The 21,797-nt window shown below is 31.0% G+C and overlaps 2 protein-coding genes across 2 annotated transcripts; one reads left to right on the top strand and one right to left on the bottom strand.

The window, feature by feature from the left end:
• The first annotated feature begins 12,715 nt into the window (after positions 1-12,715).
• On the top strand, positions 12,716-14,367 carry LOC123657618 (putative nuclease HARBI1). Its single transcript, XM_045593140.1, has 2 exons — positions 12,716-13,197; positions 13,485-14,367. Exons 1-2 carry the CDS (start codon positions 12,956-12,958, stop codon positions 14,365-14,367), a joined length of 1,125 nt encoding a protein of 374 aa, XP_045449096.1. The 5' UTR covers positions 12,716-12,955.
• A 64-nt stretch (positions 14,368-14,431) lies between these two features.
• LOC123657907 lies at positions 14,432-16,693 on the bottom strand. Its single transcript, XM_045593396.1, has 5 exons — positions 16,373-16,693; positions 16,157-16,278; positions 15,753-15,845; positions 15,624-15,659; positions 14,432-14,773 (listed from the first exon to the last, which is right to left on the bottom strand). The coding sequence occupies exons 1-5, from the start codon at positions 16,650-16,652 to the stop codon at positions 14,498-14,500; spliced, it is 807 nt and encodes a 268-aa protein (XP_045449352.1). The 5' UTR covers positions 16,653-16,693; the 3' UTR covers positions 14,432-14,497.
• Positions 16,694-21,797: the final 5,104 nt, after the last annotated feature.

The following is a 21,797-nucleotide window of genomic DNA, read 5'->3' as shown; positions in this document are numbered from 1 at the left end:
AAACAAAAAATACTCGCTTCGGTCAATGCTCTCGTTCTCGTGCTTCGTTCTTCACAAAGCGCTTTCATTACATGACAGGGACAATGTACCGGAAAAAGTAATGACGATCACCACGGAAAATTCAGTTGAAAAGGTCAGTAGAAGTTACTATGACTCAATTGTTAATGAAGATCGACTTTTTTTACTTGTTTATGTTCTTTGATATCCTTTATTTCTTAATGAGTTGAGTCAAATAAAATAATGAGATTTTATTAATAGTATTATAAGAAATATAGGTATACAACATTTCTAGATATCTTGAACAAGGTACTGATATTTTTATTAGTATGAATTGCGCACGCTACTGTTCAGGAGAGACCCTTTGGTACTGCTCGATTTAAACTGGAAGATGTAAAAAACTGAGGTGTGTAGTTAGTTGCACGATACTGTTACCAATACGCATACAAAATTACCTTTCAAGTAGTCTGTTTAACAATTTTTTTTCGTTGTATGTTGTACTATATAAGGTATTTCATAAACAGAGAGTCAATAACAGTGGTTATCTCGTCGACAAAGCGTTTTTAACTGCAAATTCAATAACTAAACACTTCTTTTGCAACATTTCATGTACAAAATCACTACATTTGAAACACATTCAACAACGTTCACCATCAGTTGCACAGTAAAAGAATATTAACAGTTACAACTCTTCGAGGCAAGGATCTCACAAGCGTGGTTAAAGAACCTTGCTTGATTGTAAAATGTACATTGCTAGCTTTGAGTTAAAGTTAGCACAAATTTATTTAATGTGTTAAATATTGCAAAAGCACATTGAATTAATTTGAAAATTTAAAATAAGTACAAATAACTTGGTCCTACTAAATTTAATTATACAAGTAAAATAAAAATAATGTTACTATTTCGCAATAAGACAAGCGTAGGGCTTTATTCATTAGCACGATATCAAAACTATTTGAATGATAACGATGAATTGTCATGTATTTCAAATTAAATTTGTTTAGTATGCTGGTTTCTTTCGTCATTCTTTAGAAATAAGTTCTGTAACGTTCTTACTCTTTTATTTTGGTCGGTTTATTGCGAAACTTGAATAGTTTAGTGTCGATCTTCTGAGGAGTTTCCGACATAAATCAAAAATAGGAAAGATCGACCGAATTATTTCTTAAGAGTTACGATATTAAATCAATGATATCATATGTATTTACACATTCATATTAAATCTTTAACTTCTGACTATTAATTCTTTCATAATTTTTTAAAAATATTTTTGATAAAATTTGCATAATTATTAAAGCATTTTCCAAATTCACAGATAGATAAATACGCAAATGTGTAGTATAATTAACATAATTACATACATTTCGGATACCCAATCTCTATATATTCGAACATTTGTTTGTTAATTACGAATCATATATTATTTCCTTCAAAAATTAAAAATAAAATTAAAAATCATATTCAAATAGGCCCCATGAGCACCTTCGAATCGACATTTTACAAATTAAAATTTTAAAAGTTTATATTATTTTTGTAAAAGTAAAGCTACCACCGATTTTGAATGTAGATTCTGCAGAGAATTGGAAAAGAGTAAAGGTTATGTAACCAAGCGGTTGTTGTCGATTCGCCGGCACATGCACATTTGTCACCGTATAATAAACACGCGAACAGAAGCGATATATCTCATGAAAGTATGAATCAACTACGTACGACATCTCTTCTAAATCGTATTTACATAGCCTTTGACCCCCTACTGTCTACTACATATTATCAAAATTATGTACCAAATTTTGACGACGAGCAGTGGCAATATTCACAGTTCATTAGTTGTTGCGCTAATGATCGCAGGCTCGATACCGCTCGCTTTTAAAGTAACAAAATTCCATTATTTTTATTCGGCTTTTAAATCGTATAAGGCTCTGTAGAAAGACTTATATTTCTTGTCTTTTATTTTTTAAATGTCACTGTCACTTTTGAAGTACATTTTAAACTATACATCATTTGTTAAGAATTCAGTCAGTTATTCTCAAGATTTAAGGAAATATACAAACATGACCACAATTACTAAAACTGCTAAATTCTCTTTGAAGTTCTTATTAATTGTATCGTTGGTAATAATGAATAATAATCGTTAAATTCAGTTCGGACGCGCAGGTAAGGCGAGCTGTGACAACAGCAAAGCGAAATGACAACGATAAAAGAATTTTCGCTTGTAATTGACACCAAGCCACGAACGAGTCTTTGATACCGAGGAAATTTTTTTCTTTTTTACATTCCCTGAGAAGCAGCGGTCACAATTACGTTTTCTATTCACTGACTACAAAGAACTTTTCAATCTTTTAAAACGAAATATCAAACATGTACACTCATTGTACTAAATAAACATTATACTGAATTTTTTAACGACAGATTGTCTGTCACAGATAGCATTCTAAGCACATCATAAAAATGGCTAAGTTGGTTTATTAGCCTTGTTAAATAACTTTTAAGAGATGATGAATACGGCTTTGATAAATACAATTAAAAAAAGTTTAAGGCTATTTAACTTCCTGTTATAATATGCTTAGTCACTTTAACTTTCATCCAATTTGACAATTATCTCATAGGCATCATCGAGTTTCAAAACAGTTTGTTAGTATTAAGCTCAAAATACTTAATTCCTCGTAGAGCAGAATTTAATTAAGCACAATAGAGTGGTCACGGAGCTCGGTGTTATTGTTGTAAAAGTTGTGGTTGTTTGAAACACACAACTTTGAGTACCATGTGAAGTATTATGATATTATACTATGATATACGAAAGTATTCACTCTTTATATTAGTTCAGACAAGTTTAGGAGTACGAGCATTTTCCAGGAGACTGATTATTGTTTTATATACTGTATTAAGCTAAGAGGCTAGTAAGTAAGGCTAAGAGATTGTTTGTACATATAAATGCTTGAATTACTATCTTGCATTATACTACTACACCAGAAATGTAATTTTACTTAGATTACCTAATTATTAACTTGGTAAAAAGTTAAGCTTTTACTGTTTACCAAAATAAATATATATTTGGTTTCGGATTTTATAGATGAAAGTACCAATTTTGTTTATCTAGAAAATGCATTACTTTTCGCATATGTCTATTTTTGTATAAAAAGTTTTCCTCGTGCTAAATTTCACATCGATCAAGTAATGCGTGAAAGTGTTCCGATAAGACAAACAAACTTTTTTTTTCTTATTATAGTGTCGATATTCTATTGATTTTATATGCTCTCAGCATTATAAAAAATAAAAACTGAAATAAGTATCAGTTATTAAATTAATTTGCCTAAACTATAGGAGTTTTCACTACATCAAGGAGTAAGCAGTGATTATTGTAAAGGTTAGGAAGAAAATTAACCCCACTTACCTTAAAGTCACCTCGGGAAACAAAATTAATTAATTCCGAAAATAACAAAACATTTTTTCTTTTTATTGATTGAATGTATTGTACAATGGATACGTACGACGTATACCAAAGCACTCTAAATATAGAGACCACTTTCGTAACATCTCTTATTAAATAGTCGCGGTAGCCGCCGTCAATATCGCAGGAACTTCAGGTTTGGATTTAAATTATGAAAATAAAGCGGTTTTTTGAACCGTTAGTAAATGAAATAGAATAATATTTAAAGAAAAATAAAAAAATCTTCAATTCACGTTGAGAAATTATACCGTAAAAACAATATCATTTTTATTCCTTTTACAGTAAATGATCAGTATACAAATGTATTTTTGAAAAAAAAGTTATATTGAGTTACAGTTTTCCTTTACTCTGAACGCGCTCTTCGCGGAAATGATTATACCATTCCGATATGAATATTTATATTTCTTCAGATAGCCTTTTTATTAAGGCAGCTATAAATAGCTATGATATAAAGTAATAAGCAAAAAATATTGATGACAAGAAACGAGCCAATTGAACAATTTTATTTCATTTCGAAAAAGGATAATGAAAATATATATATTTTTTAGGTTGTATGTTTACAAATCACGGCCCTTTTATTTTATACGTATATTAAAATGAAAATATATTTAAATGTAATAATAGAACTCTATAGAACATAGTGTCATGGACTTTTTTCAGTGACTTCATGATAAGCTTTGAGCTAACGCTACCATTAACCCCCACTTAAACTGTTTACGCAGCATATGCAGCGGAATTCCTCAAAGGAAAAAAGTGCGTGCGTACAAAGTACATATACAGGCAAAATAATTTTTAGGTTTCGTTTATATTTATATAAATCTAAAGCTTTAGATTTCCGTTCCAGCGCCATCGACAACAACGTTGTCGTTTCATCAAAACGATAGTTATGAGAGTCCACGAGATCTCTAATGCTCTCATTACTCGGTATGAGAATTTGATCTGTATTTGTTCATGTTTTATGAGTTTTTTTCCATAGGACGTTGCCGTTTCATCCGTAAATATTTTACCCTCATGAGACTAAAGTTTCACTTCAAAAAAGATTTTGAAACATTGTTCATCGGTGCTTCGCTCGTATCGGTCTTGACATGATGATATATAGTCGATAAATGGGCTTTCTAATACTTAAAGAATTTTCCAAATCGGACCAGCAGTTCTTGAGATTAGCGCGTTAAAGCAAACAAACAAAAAAACTCTTTAGCTTTATTATATTACTATAGATTTATGTTTAAATGTTATAATTGTGTTTGTTTTTTGTCTTATAAATAAACGAACAAACATATCTGAAATAAATAAAATCTAATACAGTAAGTTTAAGAAAACAGATTAATATGATTTATTATCAATACAAGATTTCAATAAGTAAAACATTAACTGATGAATAGTCAACGTAACGATCTTATGTTCGATATTAAATAGGAACGTTCACGTACAAAGTAATGTCAAAAATAAGTATTAATTAGGCCTTGCATCAAACTTTTGCCATTTACGCTAATACTACATTTGCGATTATTATATATACGTCAACTTATATCACAAATACTAAAACGTGAACGTGACTTAAATGAAAAATTTCTTCTACGTGTCAGATATAACTGAGTACACTTATAAGTAATACTCGTATCTAATACTGACCATACAATAACCATACCATAAACTTAATTTAAAAGCGTAAAGATGTACAATAATTAGTGATAAACCTTTCACGAAAAGATTACATGTATTATGAAACATTTATGTAATCATTATAACAAATTATTTAGAAATACCACAATATTACTAATATTTTTCGAAACAAAATTTGTCAAACTACTAATTTTTATTGAGTGATGGCCTTCATCGAACATCTTGTCGAGACGACACCAGGTGTGTGAAGATCTGTTATCAAAGTAGTATCCAACTTTAAAAAAATCAAGATTTTTCTTGTTGGAAACAAAAGAAAAGAAGTGACTTATAAATAAAATATTAATGTTGTGCAACAAAATGTACAGTTGACGAAAGTATCATCAAAAAACATTAAAGTAATTCCCTATATAACATCCTTTTTGTATAAAATCTCTTAAAAATAGTGCATTACACAAAACTATATATAAATAGAATACAACTTTCTAGTTGATATTACCATTCAACCTTATTTATTCTGCCTGAATAAACCTTAGTAAATATTGTCCTTTCTAATACCTTACACGTTGACCTTGTCTATTTAACAAAGAGACTAAACCAACTCTGATTCCCACATTTTGTAGAAAAAAATATCAAAATCTAGAATCTAAAATTACTTTATTCATATAGAAAATAAAAGAAAGAATGATCATTTTATAAATAAAAATAATACCTAATTAAATAAATAAAGTTATAAGTGAAGCTATCACTGATTCGGAAAGAAAATTCTGTAGAGAAGTCATATATATGAAAATGTAATCATAATGTAACGATCGTACGTAACGATGTATAAAAGACAAAAGAATGTAGGTATTGTAGTAATAAAATAGCGTTGCCTTAAAAGTATTCATGGATTTATTCATGCCGGAATTTTGAAAAGTCGATTTTTAAGGACTTGATTTCATAAAATATATTAAAAAGATAAAGCCTACAGCCTACATAAATGAAACAGCATACAGAAAATACTCTATTTTAACAAAAACACCACTGACGATTGTTATTCCATATATTATTATTCCATATATAACATATAAATTTGATCTATAATTAAAGAAAGTGAATAAATTAGTGTATCACGATTCAACCTGTTACATCCCACTGCTATGCCTATAGGCCTCTTTATCCATGTAGGAGAAGGGTGGGAGCTTAATCCACCACACTGCTCCACAGTGGGTTGGCAGAATTAGTGTAACTATATATATACCACAAAACAAATTGCGTGAAAATCAAGGAGGTTTGATTTGAACAATCAACGAATAATATTTTCGAAATAAAAGCCTATGATGTATATGACTATGATATATATAATAGCATTGATCAAGGCAAATTTTAATGTTGAAGGTTTAATTGGATTATCGCAAGACTGCAGTACCTCGATAAACTGTTTTTGTCATCAACAAAAATCATTATAAATTATTGACGATTACTACACACACGATACTTACGATAATAAACATTTTAATAAAACCGTGGAACTGATTATCTCACATAGGGAATTTTCTATTAACCAACTGATTTCATATGCAGTATTTTCTTTGTCACGGATTCACAAACGCATAGGCCTACTGCATAATTTTGTTGCAATAAATAGTAAATAATAGTACCTTTTTGTAATAGTTTATTGAATTAAGTTTATTTTTGAGCGTTTAATAGGATACGAATGTTTCAAAAAGTGGTCTTAATAAACATTAATTTGTATGTAACTGTCAAACAATTCTGACTCAGCTAATTAACGCGTATCGCCTTATTTATTAAATACAGTCACATACCTATATTAACTAAAATTGACGGTTAAAAGATTTTGCCAAAATTATAAGGTTTACAAGGGGGGGGGTTAAAGGGATTAATAACATATATGTCAAAACAAAGTTTGCGGGGTCAGCTAGTACACATATAAATGATTTTGTTCTTCAATGATAGATAATATTACCTTATTAAAGATAATATTACATTTAAGACTACGCTTTACACACACAAAGACTATTTCAGTTTGAATTATTCATTAGTATTAGACACTATACAGTATTTAGATCATAACTGTTAGGTTTGATAGTTACATGAACATATAACATTTTGAAATGCAATACAATTGTTTTTATGACACATTAAAACTGTTATTATTATTTCACCATCTTATACTATAATCATACATTAATAATAATCAGCGAAACTTTAGTCGGTTGACTATTTTTCTGTTGTATTGGATTTTCAAAAAATCATTTTGACCACCTATGGAACAGTAACAGACTATTTCAGTTCCGTTCATATGATTATATCCGAAAAAATGATTTATTTTTGATATATAGAACCTACATAATATTATAAAGTATTCGTCTTAACAACGCCGAACTACTAACAAATATCAGCTACTTGAAAGGCATGGCTGACTAACTTCGATAATTTAAGTGGACGACTAAATGACAGTTGTAATTATTTATGGACATCTCAACAAAGTTTCCAGCTCCATTGTAGAGAAGGACCTTGATGACTCTGATATAATTTCAATTGGAAAATCGAGTTATTATGTCATTGTCAAAAGCATTAGACCAAAGTGAGTACGAAGTATGACCTTATATAAAATCTTGGCCTTAATAAATAGCCTAAAACAATGAATAATGGCTATGTTTCGATTCTAAAAGATAAAACAAGAAAAGAAAGGAAACTATTATTTAGACATTATTGGTTCTCCGCCTTTACTCCTTCTAGTCTGTGTATCCCGTGGTGTCTCCATGATCATATAGCGTTTTTTGATATGGAATTTCATGCTGGCACATGAAAAAGTGAGGTTATTACCGAAATAAATAATAAATAAATAAATATCTACACAATACACACACGGTCGTCTGTTCCTAAAGTAAACAACTTAATGCTTATGTTATAGGCAACAGCCGACTGGTATAGCTATATATATTTTTTTTCGATAAACATACTTATATATAGTACATATATAAAAAAATGTTTGTATTATATGCAGACTTGGGGTAGGAATCGAACCCACAACCCTCGGAGCAGAAAGTAAGCTTCACTACATAGTATAAAACAAAGTCGCTTTCTCTGTCCCTATGTATGTTTAAAACTTTAAAACTACTCAACGGATTTTGATGCGTTTTTTTTAATAGATAGTGATTGAATAGGGAGGTTTATATTTTTAATACATGCATAATATAGTATAGGAATGGTAGTTTTTGCAACCGTGCAAAGCCGGAGCGGGTCGCAAGTTTCACTATAAACTGCGCCAACAGGCTAGTCATTGAAATAGCTGTTTATATTAGCAATATTTTGGTATCAAAAAGATTTAAATATGTCAAATGGGTTATTTTTGGTTATTTTTCACGCCCTTTTACACAAGAAACAAAAATACCAAACTTAAGGGACCATATTCGTATGCGGTAACGTGTTAAGAGGGTATAAGTACAAAAACGTTTCATTCTTCAATACGTACAAATAAGTACAGATATAAAAGAACAATAATTTATCGTATAGTTCAAGCCCCAAAGTTAGTGAGGGTAAACGGACAGATGGATGGTTTGTTCGGTCTCAAGCTAAGACTTCTGAACCCTTTGAGAGTAACACGTCAACTCCTTTTTCTTTTAAAATGACACGGAATGGGAACCTCACAGGGGTATAACTATGGTGTATTTCTATGTTGAACATTTAAGTAGTAGGCGTATTGTTATACTGCACATTTACATAAAATACAAGGCATGTAACGTAATACAAATAGAAACATCAAAACATTAATCGGACATATTTATTTTTGGCTTATTATTTTATTAAAAAAAAAAAAAACTTTTTAAGATTATTAATTATATTAATCATCACTAATAAAGGTACATATCACTAGCCGAAATACGTTAGTAAAATTTAAAAAAATTTTTTTGAGCGATTAGCGTAAGTATATTGAACGGTTATCAGTTACACATCGCACAGCCTTCTTAATATATTTTTTCTCGTGCTCATCTATCGCAAGATATCAAATATCCGTTTGAGATGTCGTGTCAAGGATCCATTTTATACGAAATTTACTGTGATTAATTGAAATATTATTATGTCCATAGTTATACATACAACACGTCAAGACAGACATGTTTAAAAATAAACATGACGTGAAAGAAAAATATTAACAACCATAAATATTTTAGCATTTTGTTACTAAGAATATTTAATTGATTAAGATACATTCCTCTTATAGGTAATTAATCTTTCTTATTTACACAAATATCATGTAGTAAGTTAATCTTATTTGACTTACAGAAATTACAAACCTTATCAAATTGTCAGCAACGATTAATCGTTGCTGAGTATTAAGATAACAAAATTACATTCACTAAACATTTTTGAATATCGTATCAAAAATGTTTTGGATTCCTAATGTAGGTAACACAAAAAATAAAATCTTAGATACATTCACTAAGTCAATATTTAAATTTCTATTTAAAAAGACATTTACATTAAAAATTAATGTATTATCGTAAAAGTACCATTGAACTTGTTAATGTGCACTTGCAACAACATGATTGTTTGATGTAAGACAATAAAATCAAAACACCGCGTTAACTTCAACCTTATACATACAAATGACTAAATAATAAGCATGGAATGATCACTTTTTTTCATCATAGTTACGTTTTGGCTAAACTTTTTTACAGTCATAAATGTTATTAAAGTACTATATCAGTACTAATATCATCGTATAAAACAAAATCGTTTCCCGCGTCTGTATGCTTAGATCTTAAAAACTACGCAATGGATTTTGATGCGGTTTTATTTAGTAAATAGAGTGATTTCAGAGGTAGGTATGTGTCAATGCATAATATAGTAGAAAAACACTGATAGCATTTGCACCCGTGCGAAGCTGGGACTGATAGCTAGTAATATTTAAAATATTTTCTTTAGACATACGGAAAGTTAACATGCCTCTCAAACCCTTTTAAGTGCTAGCATCATCCTTTATGTAAATGGTACCTTCTAAAATAAAATATGTTAATCCTTCATGATCTACTTAGATTATAAAATAAGTACATATGTACACGGTACTATAAATATGTTTTTGTTTAAATCTATATTAATATTATAAAGCTGAAAAATTTCGAGAATTTGTAACATTTTTAATAAAGAACATAATATAGCTGACAGCAAAACAAAGTTAAAAGAATTTCTCTCGTAAAAATGAAGTACAATTTTCTGATTCGCTCGACAGCAACGTGAAACTTGACCTATACTGGAAAAGTAACTAAAACATTGTAGGTAACCGTTATCGTCTGTTTAGTAGAAAATACATTTCAGAATATCAGTTTCATTATTACAATGCCTCGTTATAATAAAAGCAGTCAGAATAGTATAAGTATGATGGTAAAATTCTATTCAGTATGACCACAAAGTATTCATAAAAATTTTACGATCTGAAAAATCGAACGACGATGATAATTGGGAAAATCCAGATATACTTATAAAACTAACCGACTATTGAAGGCAATTAAATTTCGTACGATATCGCAAGACATGGGTATATCCAAAATATAAAATTTAAGTCATAATGGCTTTGGCAGAACCAGGTATCAAAGGTATCCTACTTAAGTACATCGTATCGTGGCCTATCGCTGGTGCTGACATACTATTATAGCTACCTATATCTTATATAAACAGCAAAAAGCGTCGTAAATTACCTTACCTACCTTATTGACCTTCCCTCAGATGTCATCTTATAGACTGTACAAATTACAGAACCATTTTTGCAGCTAAAATCTTAATCTGACTATTTCGGGTTCGATTTCCAACAGTATGTCGAAGAGCACATAAACCTTTTATCCCATAGACAGTTCATAATGATCGTGACTCATAGTAGCAAATATATCCCACAACCCGCAGTAGAGCTGCGTGATGGATTAAGCTCCGTCCATTTACCTACAGAAGAAGAAGAAGAAAGAAGGGGTCGTAGATCATTACAGGCTGAAAAGTTCACGACGTATTCTTATAAACTTCTCAATACAGTAATATTTTTCTATCTCTAGTCTTAGCTTGGAAATATCTAATAGATTGTTTAAGCATTTAATATTATACAAAATAACATTAATCATTATTTGAAAATATTCAGAAAATTTGAAGGTTCAAATCTACACAACAATAACCAGACATTGGAACCTACTTTAGATATTTACCGATCTAGACTAAAAAGTAAATAAAACAAAAGTGGCTTTCTGTATTTCAATCTTCAGAGACATTTCAATTAAAATGCGAATTAGGCCTTTGTAATATGATAATTGAGTCACGTTTTACAAGTTCGTTTTGTTAGACTGCTCGGAAAAAACTCTGATTATTTAAATGACCTTTAAGAATACGATTTTCTAATAAAATGTTTTGTTATTTTTAAAAATATTTTTTTTTATTGTAAGTAATATATTTTTTATTGCATTTCGTCGGTCGTTGTGATGCTGTCGGGGCGTCGCGGTAGCATACTAACGTGACCCCGTGGCGTCCCACTACGACGATGAGAGCACTGCTGGTTTTTAGTGGGTAGTCCGGCATTGCACCTCACGCCGGGAGGGGGACTTCCGTTGCCTAAGGGCAGCGGGGCTAGTGCGTAAAGCCATTTTCCAGCGTAAAAAAAGGTCGTTGGGATAAGATCTAAAACAAAGTTATTTCCTGTTTAGTTTACCTCATTTTACTCGAGCTTGTAAACTCCTTAGGGCGGAGTTCACCGACTTTTAAAACGGCTGTTTATCAGTTAAACAACTGATTAAATCATTTTTACTGTTCACCATACGTTAACCAGTGTTTTCAGCCCTTAAACAGCCGATTACTATAACCGAACTCTACGGCATTGTTTAACCGTCCATTAATGCCATATTCGGACATCTGCTCAACAGATTCTGCTGTGACTTTACAACAGTTGCAACATTACGTTATTAGTTGAACGTTTTTGATGAGAGATAAACACGTAGTCAGTTTTCAATTTCAATGTATTAATTGATAACTATCAAGACTTTAGGCCTTCTTGAAAATCTAGAAAATATAGAGACCAAAACAAGGAGACCTAGAGTACCTGTTTCAAATGCGTCGTAATTATTACGAAGAATACAATGATTCCTCATTTAAAACTAGATTCCGTTTGTCAAAATCTCTTTTTTAAAGCTGCCATTTTTCAAGTAAACCGTAATTTAAAATAAAACACTCACAACAGAACAAAATAATAATCAACACAAAGAATGTTAGCACGTGCAAAGAAATAATAAAAAAAATTGACAATGACAGCGCCGTGCCGTTATTACCCATCCAAATTGGACACCACATGCTAACGTAACAGTTTCCAATGCGTTCACGAACTTCTCAAGTTGAAAGCGTTTTATTTTATGCTACTAACTATAGATGGCACCAAAACTCGTGTCGACTAAATAAAACTATGTGACTTCCCTAATGAGTAGACTTATAGCATTCATTCATTAGTGGTTCAAACATTCTGAGCGTATGGTGATTGCCTGATTTAGTAACCACGGTTAAAATATTCGTGGTGAACAGTGAATACTTTACCGGGTGCATAACCAATGTTTAGGAATTCATCGGCTGATTACTCAAACATTGGTTAAATGATAGTCGGTGAACTCCACCCTTAGGGTGGAGTTCACCGACTTTTAAAACGGCTGTTTATCATTTAAACAACTGATTAAATCATTTTTAATGTTCACCATACGTTAACCAGTGTTTAGAGCCCTTAAACAGCTGATTACTATAACCGAGCTCTACAGCATTGTTTAACCGTCCATTAATGCCATATTCGGACATCTGCTCAACAGATTGTGATTTTACAACAGTTGCAACATTACGTTATTAGTTTAAAGTTTTTGTTAATAGATAAACATGCAGTCAGTGTTCAATTTCAATGTACTAATTGATAACTATCAAGATCACTACTTAGGCCTTCTTGAAAATCTAGAAGATATAGAGACCAAAACAAGGCGACCTAGAGTATTTCAAATGCGTCGTAATTATTACGAAGAATACGATGAGGAATCATTTAAAACTAGATTCCGTTTGTCAAAACCTTCTGCACTGAACGTACTTCAACTAATAGAAAATAAATTAGAATTCCCGAACGATAAGTAAGTAACCACTATTATTTATAAACAACCTTTATTAAAAAAGGGGTAAAATTGTGTGTAAGTTCTATCAACTCACAGCCTCACATAGAATAATATTTATTATGTTGTTTGTTATTAAGTCTTAAGTTCAATATCGCATAAGCTAGTCATTAAAAAATGCAATGTGTGCATTTAACAAATAGTTGGAAATAATTGAACAAATTCGGTTTTTTAATATTTACTCATAAATTTCCAATTTTAGATATTAAAATGTTTAAATATTTAATTAATCTTTTACTTTATTGTAGGAATAATTCCCTGGCACCTATAAATCAGTTACTATTGACTTTGAGGTACTATGCAACTGGATGTCATCAACTGACCATGGGTGATTTTTCTGGAGTCAGTCGACCAACAGCTAATCGTGTCATCCACCGAGTAACTGCAGCAATAGCCTCCCTGAGTCGTGATTACATCAAGTTTCCACATACTGATACAGATATTAGAAAAACCCAACTAGAATTTTACAATATAGCCAGATTTCCAAAAGTTGTAGGTGCATTGGATTGCACTCATATAAAGATAATATCACCAGGAGGAAGCCATGCAGAAACCTTCAGAAATAGAAAAGGCTATATGTCAATTAATGTGCAAGCTATATGTAATGCCCAATTGTTATTAACAGACCTAGTTGTTAGGTGGCCAGGAAGTACTCATGATGAACGAATATTCAGTGCATCTAGAAGACATGCTATGTTTGAATTGGGAATGTATGGTGATTCAGTACTTGTTGCAGACAGTGGGTACATGAATAGAAATTATTTGATGATGCCATTAGATAGAGTTTCTACATCAGCAGAATCTTTATATAATGAATCCCAAATCAGGACACGTAACCCAGTTGAGAGGTTATTTGGAATTTGGAAAAGGCGCTTTCCAGTGTTAGCCCTAGGAATTAGGGTAAACTTGAAAAATGCGCCACCTATTATAGTAGCTACTGGTGTATTACACAACATCCTACAAATGAGAGGAGATCAAATGCCTTTAGACGACCTGAGTTTAGACTTGCCAGCACCATGGGAAGAAATATTACACCAGGGAAGAATACAGCGTTCCATAGATAATAATGTTAGAGATTTAAATCCCAGCAGGAGATCATTAATAACAAATTATTACCAAAGTCTTGTTTAAAAGTATGTAATTTATGTAACAACAAATAAATAAAATATAATACCAACAAATAAAACAATTTTTGTCCTTATCCCTGAACATTTTTATTATCAATACAATATACATGTAGGTATAACACCTAAAAAAATAACTAACTATTCATAACCTTTTGGGTCTTTATTTCTTCTTGCTTTAATTGTTCCTTCAAAATAGCCAATCTAATTTGGGCTTCCTTCTCAGCATTTTCTTGTAATATTTTTATTAATTTAATTTTTTCTTTTACCAATTCATCACTCAAGCAATTAATTTTAGGTCTTCTTCTTTTTAAGTAGCTTTCTTCACTTTGTCTAGATACTTTAAGATTACTTGATACTGGTGTTTTTAGATTCTTTGGAGTCCATGAGTTCCAGGTATCATTATCACTGTCCTGCACACAAATAATTGTGTTTGCTCGCAAACGAAAAAAAACCGACTTCAATTACATCGACGAGTAATACAACGTAGATCGACGAAAAAATAGTCAAGTAACTACGCGTTATCAAAGATTTCTCAAAAAGTAGTTATCAGATCTCAATAAAATTTATATGTGACCACATGACAAATATCAGCTTTCGATTAAATTAAAAATTATCAAAATCGGTACACCCAGTAAAAAGTTATTACGGATTTTCGAGAGTTTCCCTCGATTCCTCTGGGATCCCATCATCAGATCCTAGTTTCCTTATCACGGTACCAAACTAGGAATATACCCTTTCCAACAAAAAAAGAACTATCAAAATCGGTATATCCAGTAGAAAGTTATGCGGTATAATACAACGTAGGTCGACGAAAAAAGCGTCAAGTAAAAACACATTATTAGATATAACTCGAAAAGTAGTTGTTAGATCTCAAATAAATTTAAATGGGACCAATTGGCACACACGACCTTTCGATTAAAACAAAATTTGTCGAAATCGGTCCACACGGGCAAAAGTTCTGATGTAACATACATAAAAAAAAAAAAAAAAAAAAAAAAAAAAAAAAAAAAAAAAAAAAAAAAAAAATACAGTCGAATTGAGAACCTCCTCCTTTTTTGGAAGTCGGTTAAAAATACCAAAATTAATCACTGTCACAAATTCTAATTATTAGTAAATGAACAAAAATTAGACTTCATCTGGTTGCTATTATTATTTTAGCAGTGGCACTGCATGAAAGACTACTGTACTATAATGTATATAATGTATGTATGTATATAATGGTATGATGATTCATTTCTAATAAACTTAGAGTCAACTTACATTCTTTTCTTTCAATAAACTCTTTGCAATGTTTTCCTGTAAGAAAAATTTAAAAACAAGTTAGAATTGAAAACATGTGAGTACAATACAATAGTAAAATATTACAACTTATATATATTTTCAACTCACATTATCCTCTTTTAATATGTCTGCATAATCAGAGTCGCCTTCTATTACATGAACTTTTTCATTCTGATCCGTTGTGTTTACTTCTATAATTTCCTGTTAATACATTATTTATTTGTCAAAATGGGTGTAATATTTGTTTTAATATATTTATATATGTATTATTTCTATGTATATTTATATATTAAAAAAAATATATAGTTATAACAGTCGGCTATTACTTGTAACACAAGCATTAAGTTGCTTACCATAGGAACAAACTACCGTGTGTGTATGTTGTAAGATATTTATTTATTATTAAAAAATACAACAATTTTATATACAGAATCTGACAATCATGTGGGAACTCAAATAGTGGGAAATTATCAGACTTGAACACACAATATTGGATAAAACTAAGTACTTACACTGAATGTAGCACTGTCGGTGTCAAAATCACTTGGGATTCCCTTTAGTGCTGGTCCTAATATAGCCTCAACTATTGTAGACTCGGTATTAGATGGTGGTGGTGTTGGCGGTTTTCCACCACCTACAATACACAAACATACAAAAAAGCATGATATGTAATATCCTTAATGATAAGTCGGTACCTAATATAAGACGTGAATTGTTATTGTACATACCAGTCATAAATAGCTTTTTCTTCTTGTCTGCTCGGTCTTTTTTGGTCTGCCTTTTAATATTTTCCCAGCAACATTTTAAGACTGTATGGGTTCTATGACAAAACGAGCTTATAGTATTAAACTCCTCTGCTAGACGGATCCACCCTTGCAACTTAGTGGAATTTGTGGTGGCATCGGTGCGCTTATTTTCAACTACATTTTGGTATTTTAACACTAACTCCGTTAAAATACGCTTTTCATCACTTGAAAAATTGTTTGTTCTCTTTTTTAAAGCTGCCATTTTTCAAGTAAACCGTAATTTAAAAATTAAACAACAAAACAAAATAATAATCAACACAGAGAATGTAAGCACGTGCATAGAAATAATAATAAAAAATATTTGACAATGACATCGCCGTGAGGTTATTACCTATCCAAATTGGACACTACATTCTAACGTAACAGTTTCCAATGCGTTTTCGAACTTCTCAAGTTGAAAGCGTTTTATTTTATGCTACTAACTATAGATGTCACCAAAACTCGTGTCGACTAAATAAAACTATGTGACTTCCCTAATGAGTAGACTTATAGCATTCGTTCATTAGTGGTTCATTCACTCTGAGCGTATGGTGATTGCCTGATTTAGTAACCACGGTTAAAATATTCGTGGTGAACAGTGAATACTTGACCGGGTGTATAACCGATGTTTAGGAATTCATCGGCTGATTACTCAAACATTGTTTAAATGATAGTCGGTGAACTCCACCCTTAGTATATAAAGTCGAGTATCAGATATAGTTTTTGTAAAAATAAAGATAATGCGTATTTTATGTTTCACAAAATAAAGTATATGAATAACATCTTAATATATATAAATCTCGTGTCACAATGTTTGTCCGCGATGAACTCTTAAGCTACTTAACCGATTTTAATCAAATTTGCACACCGTGTGCAGTTTGATCCAACTTGAAAGATAGGGTATATTTTGTTTTGATATATGTAATTATTATATTTAAGAAAAAAAATAAGGCGATACGAAGTTTGCCAGGTCAGCTAGTATATACATAAATAATACCTGACACTTTAGCCGACTGTTGTAATACTGAAAGATTTTATAATTGATCCGTTTGTACGTATGTTTGCAATTATATTTGTATCCATCACACTAGTGACCCAAAAAATAAATGAAGTTCAAAGGTGATAAGTGCATATAATTTTACAAAATACAACCTTTTTTTAGATCCTATGATACTTTCCTTTCCTTTTCCAATTTCCAATATCAAAATATCAATAAAATGTTAATATACTTAAAAACTATCTTGTGGAGGCCTATGTCCAGTAGTGGACTGCGAAAGGCTGCTGTGATGATTATGTGATGATACTTAACAATATAAAAATTTTAATTAACATTTTTTTTTATTGCTAAAATTATTCAAAAAATGGAATATCTACCATGTTTTTTTTTGCGGGGCTCGAAGTTTGCCGGTAGATCTTTGACGGCATTAGCAGTGTCCATATTGGACTACCTCCTTTCTCATACGTTTTCTACGCGTTTACGCAGTCTTGTGAACAATACATTTGTAGCTAATTTTAATTGCAAAAATTATTCAAAAACGGGTTTTTGAATAATTTTAGCAGTACTTAACAATGTTAAAAAAATTATTACAATTTTGTTTACAAAATAAAAAAGACAAAAAATCAGTTAACAATATTATTAGTCATAAATATTTTAGCCAACGAAAACCTACGCAAATGTAAAGCCAGCGAGTCTCCCGCTAGACATAAACACTGGCGACGGTCCTGAGCACTCGTCACGCGTCCCTCGGGCGCTCACTCATTCGACAAGAGCTTTACAGATCAACTCTAAATATGTTTTAGGCTCTCAAATTTTAATATTTTGTATGAAACATTAAAAAAATTGAATTATTTAAATTATATATACCAAAATGTATGCATAGATTCTATTTACTATAAGTTTTTGTGAACTTCGTATAGCTTTAAATTGCTTAATTAAACCGTATGTATAACATAAATATTGAATGAAATGTTTTTTTTTTTTTAATAATTGTATTTGAGATTATAAATTGCCCCTAGCTGGGGTTAATTCTATACCTAATAAGTATTAATTTTCGATATTCTACGAGACAACCAGTTACAGCGACATCTATCTCTCATCAGACGCATTGCCTGTCTGCTGCCAGCTGACTCGTGTCTGTCAATCGTGTCATCAATTACAGCAGCTTACCACTTTCGATATAAACATATTATTTATTTCCTATTAGTATGTTAAGGAATAATCCAGAAATGTTACAATTTTTTATTCTTAATTGAAAATATTTTCACATCCACTATTTTTTCCATCCTACATGACGTTGGCAAAATAATTTGTGACATCGGCTCATTACAGAAATAAGAAAACACTCTTTGACACAAATTAATTAATTGATTAAACGTTTTATTTTCATTAATATGAAAAAAGCCGATTTTCGTGCACCTCTAGATTTAAAAAAGAAGCTTCGAAAGATATTATTAATAAGTTTTATGTCTCACGCTAATAAAGCGACGCATCTCAGATGGAAACGATCGTATTTTCTCAAGTCAAATATAAAGCCAACATAAATATTTAACAGACTTTTAAGCGTATCTGTATTTTTCCCTTTATTAATCTTTGTCAATATTAAGGTTAAACTCGACGGTGGCTTCCAGCTAATAAATTGCTATTGAAATTTAACATATTCTTTCTTATTTAATATTTGGATTATTAAGATGCCTTAGGCATTTTTATTAAATCACGATAAAAAATGTTTCAATCAAAAAATTTAAATGTACATCTTTTATTTGCTTTGTAACCTTATATGTAAATCTATACATGAGGAGGATGGTACATTCGGTCCTAGACTACGTGTTTGCTTTCCTTAGGCGAGTTCAAGCCTTATTTGCATAAAGAAAGCTTTTGTAAATTAAGTTATTGATCAGTATTCTGCTCAGTTCGGATCCTTTTCGTCAAATTCAATAACCACCGAATCAGTTGTTCAATAAACGAACATAATAAACTTTGAAATATCCGAATCCTATATTGTAATATATTAATGTTATCATCATCATCATCATCATCATTTCAGCCTATCACAGTCCACTGCTGGACATAGGCCTCCACAAGTTCACGCCAAAAAGGGTGTGAACTCATGTATGTTGCCCGTAGTCACCACGCTGGGCAGGCGGGTTGGTGACCGTAGGGGTGGCTTTGTCGCACCCAAGACGCTGCTGCCCGTCTACGGCCTGTGTATTAATGTAATGTAATTATATATATGTTAATATATTTATATATATATTTATAAATTTAATGTAATTATATATATATGTTAATGTAAAACTTTTTAAATATCTTTGGCCTACACTGTACACCAAAATATAATATAATTTATAGATGAACCGAAATTTATGTGAATAACTTAAGTGATGCTAAAGTTTAACCGACGTCTTCTTAATATAATAAATGGAATAGTATATACATATAATGTATAGGCAAGTTCTGGGCACAACGCCGTTCTTAAATGTTAATGTGTAAATATACAAGACGTTAAGGGTAAGATTTATCCTCTCGTACTTGGAATAGCGGTCGTTCGATGAGGCCTCGATTCCGTACACATCGAGGTGCGGTTACTATGAGCGAGGTGGTACGAATATATAGCGGTAATTTATATTGACATAAATTGTACGCAAAGTCAAATATTCCGTCCTAGTAAATAACTAGAAACTCTCTCAGACTAAAAGGGTTGTGTAATATCGACGACAGAAGTAAATAACGGCTTTGTAGTTTGTTATAAACCTTCGTGACTTTGTTAGAATCTGATACATCGCCGCGAGCTATGACATGTCACCAAGAACGAGTTTCGTTAAAGTAATAATAATTTCGTTAAGTAATAATATTATTATTCGTTTATCTGCAATGAAAGTTATTGTAAATTATTTACTAAAAAAGGTTCTGAAGCTCTTATTCAATTCGCTAGTTTTATTTTACGTTCAAGATAAAATTTGCAAAGTTTAATGTCTGCGTCAAGTGAAGCGTTACTGCTGAATAGCACTCAGCTTCAAAACTGACAATCGTACTAAAAAATGTTTAAAAACTCTAAAACTCTCTTGTGTAAAAACTTTAAAACTGTGATAATAATCTTTACACTCGTTATATTTTGTCAGCAGAGTTTAAAGGATTAATTTTTTTAACGCATATATTTAATACCAGAGATAATAGATACTATAAGATAAAGTCAGTTTACAATAAACTCGAAAAGTGCTTAACGGATTTTCAAATGGTTTTTATGAATAGACAGAGGTGTTCATCTATTTATAAGACGTTATCACGTCAAAAATATAGCCTTGCGATAAATAGATATTCATTTATTATTAATTAATTATTCTTTGCTTTAATGGTTTTCAGTTGTACCAGGAAGCACTGTCGATTTCGCCAGTGTCACGTGGGATAGAAAAGACACGAAGGAGAATGATCAGTGTGGTTGAGATTGTAAGCTACAGATTGATTATTGCAGATAGAAAAAAAAATAGTCAGGCTTATGTTGTTCAAACCACAACCTGAAACAACAGACAATAACATTAAAAGTACATCTAATATTCATTTATTATTAAGCCTTGGGTTACAATGTCCTTTTCATTAACTCAAAATAATATCAATACAGTTATTATTAATTTACGTAGGTACTGAATTTTTTTAAAGTTTAAATCGGATAAGGACTTATAGAACTGTGTGAATTTAATATTAACTTGGTTATCAAAATCATTTGCCGAATAAGGGGACGAAGTCACTAAAGAAAATTTTATTACTGAAATCATTAAAAAAATAAAACAAACCCTCCATAAAACGTTGATCCCGATGTTCCGATTAGCCAGCGTTAAGTAAATATAGAGTTATAGATTATAATCATGAGAATTGTCAATATTATTTGATGAGTGACTAATACAAAATAGAAAATTTTATTTTATATAACAAATGACATATTTTATATATTTTTTATATAATAAGTTTCTAGATATGTAGCGTCATCTATCTACGAACTTAAAACTGACGTATCGTACATCGTAATATTAAAGTTATCAGACAACAATGGGGGCAATAGCCCACCAGACGTAACTCTCGTCTGGTCGGAAGATCCTCCATTTTTGATGGTGGATGAAGACGAACTTTACGCCCTGTCCCCCTCACACCTCGAAATATCCTTTGCTAATTTAACCATACAATAGCCTTAAGTAGAATAAAATAAGAATATTTGATAAGGCAAACTCTGGAGAGATATTTTTCTTAACTTGTTTGATACTAGATATACTTTTGAAATTAATATTTATGTCGATAATTCAGTAGCTTATTCCGAGACATAAAATCTGACATTTGTATGCACTTATTCCGAAGGTACATTTTTTATTAGTTTATTTA

Source organism: Melitaea cinxia, chromosome 11, assembly GCF_905220565.1.
Source record: "Melitaea cinxia chromosome 11, ilMelCinx1.1, whole genome shotgun sequence".
Taxonomy (NCBI): Eukaryota; Metazoa; Arthropoda; class Insecta; order Lepidoptera; family Nymphalidae; genus Melitaea; species Melitaea cinxia.
Note: the sequence above shows the minus strand (reverse complement) of the source record. Positions and strands in the feature narration are given on the sequence as shown.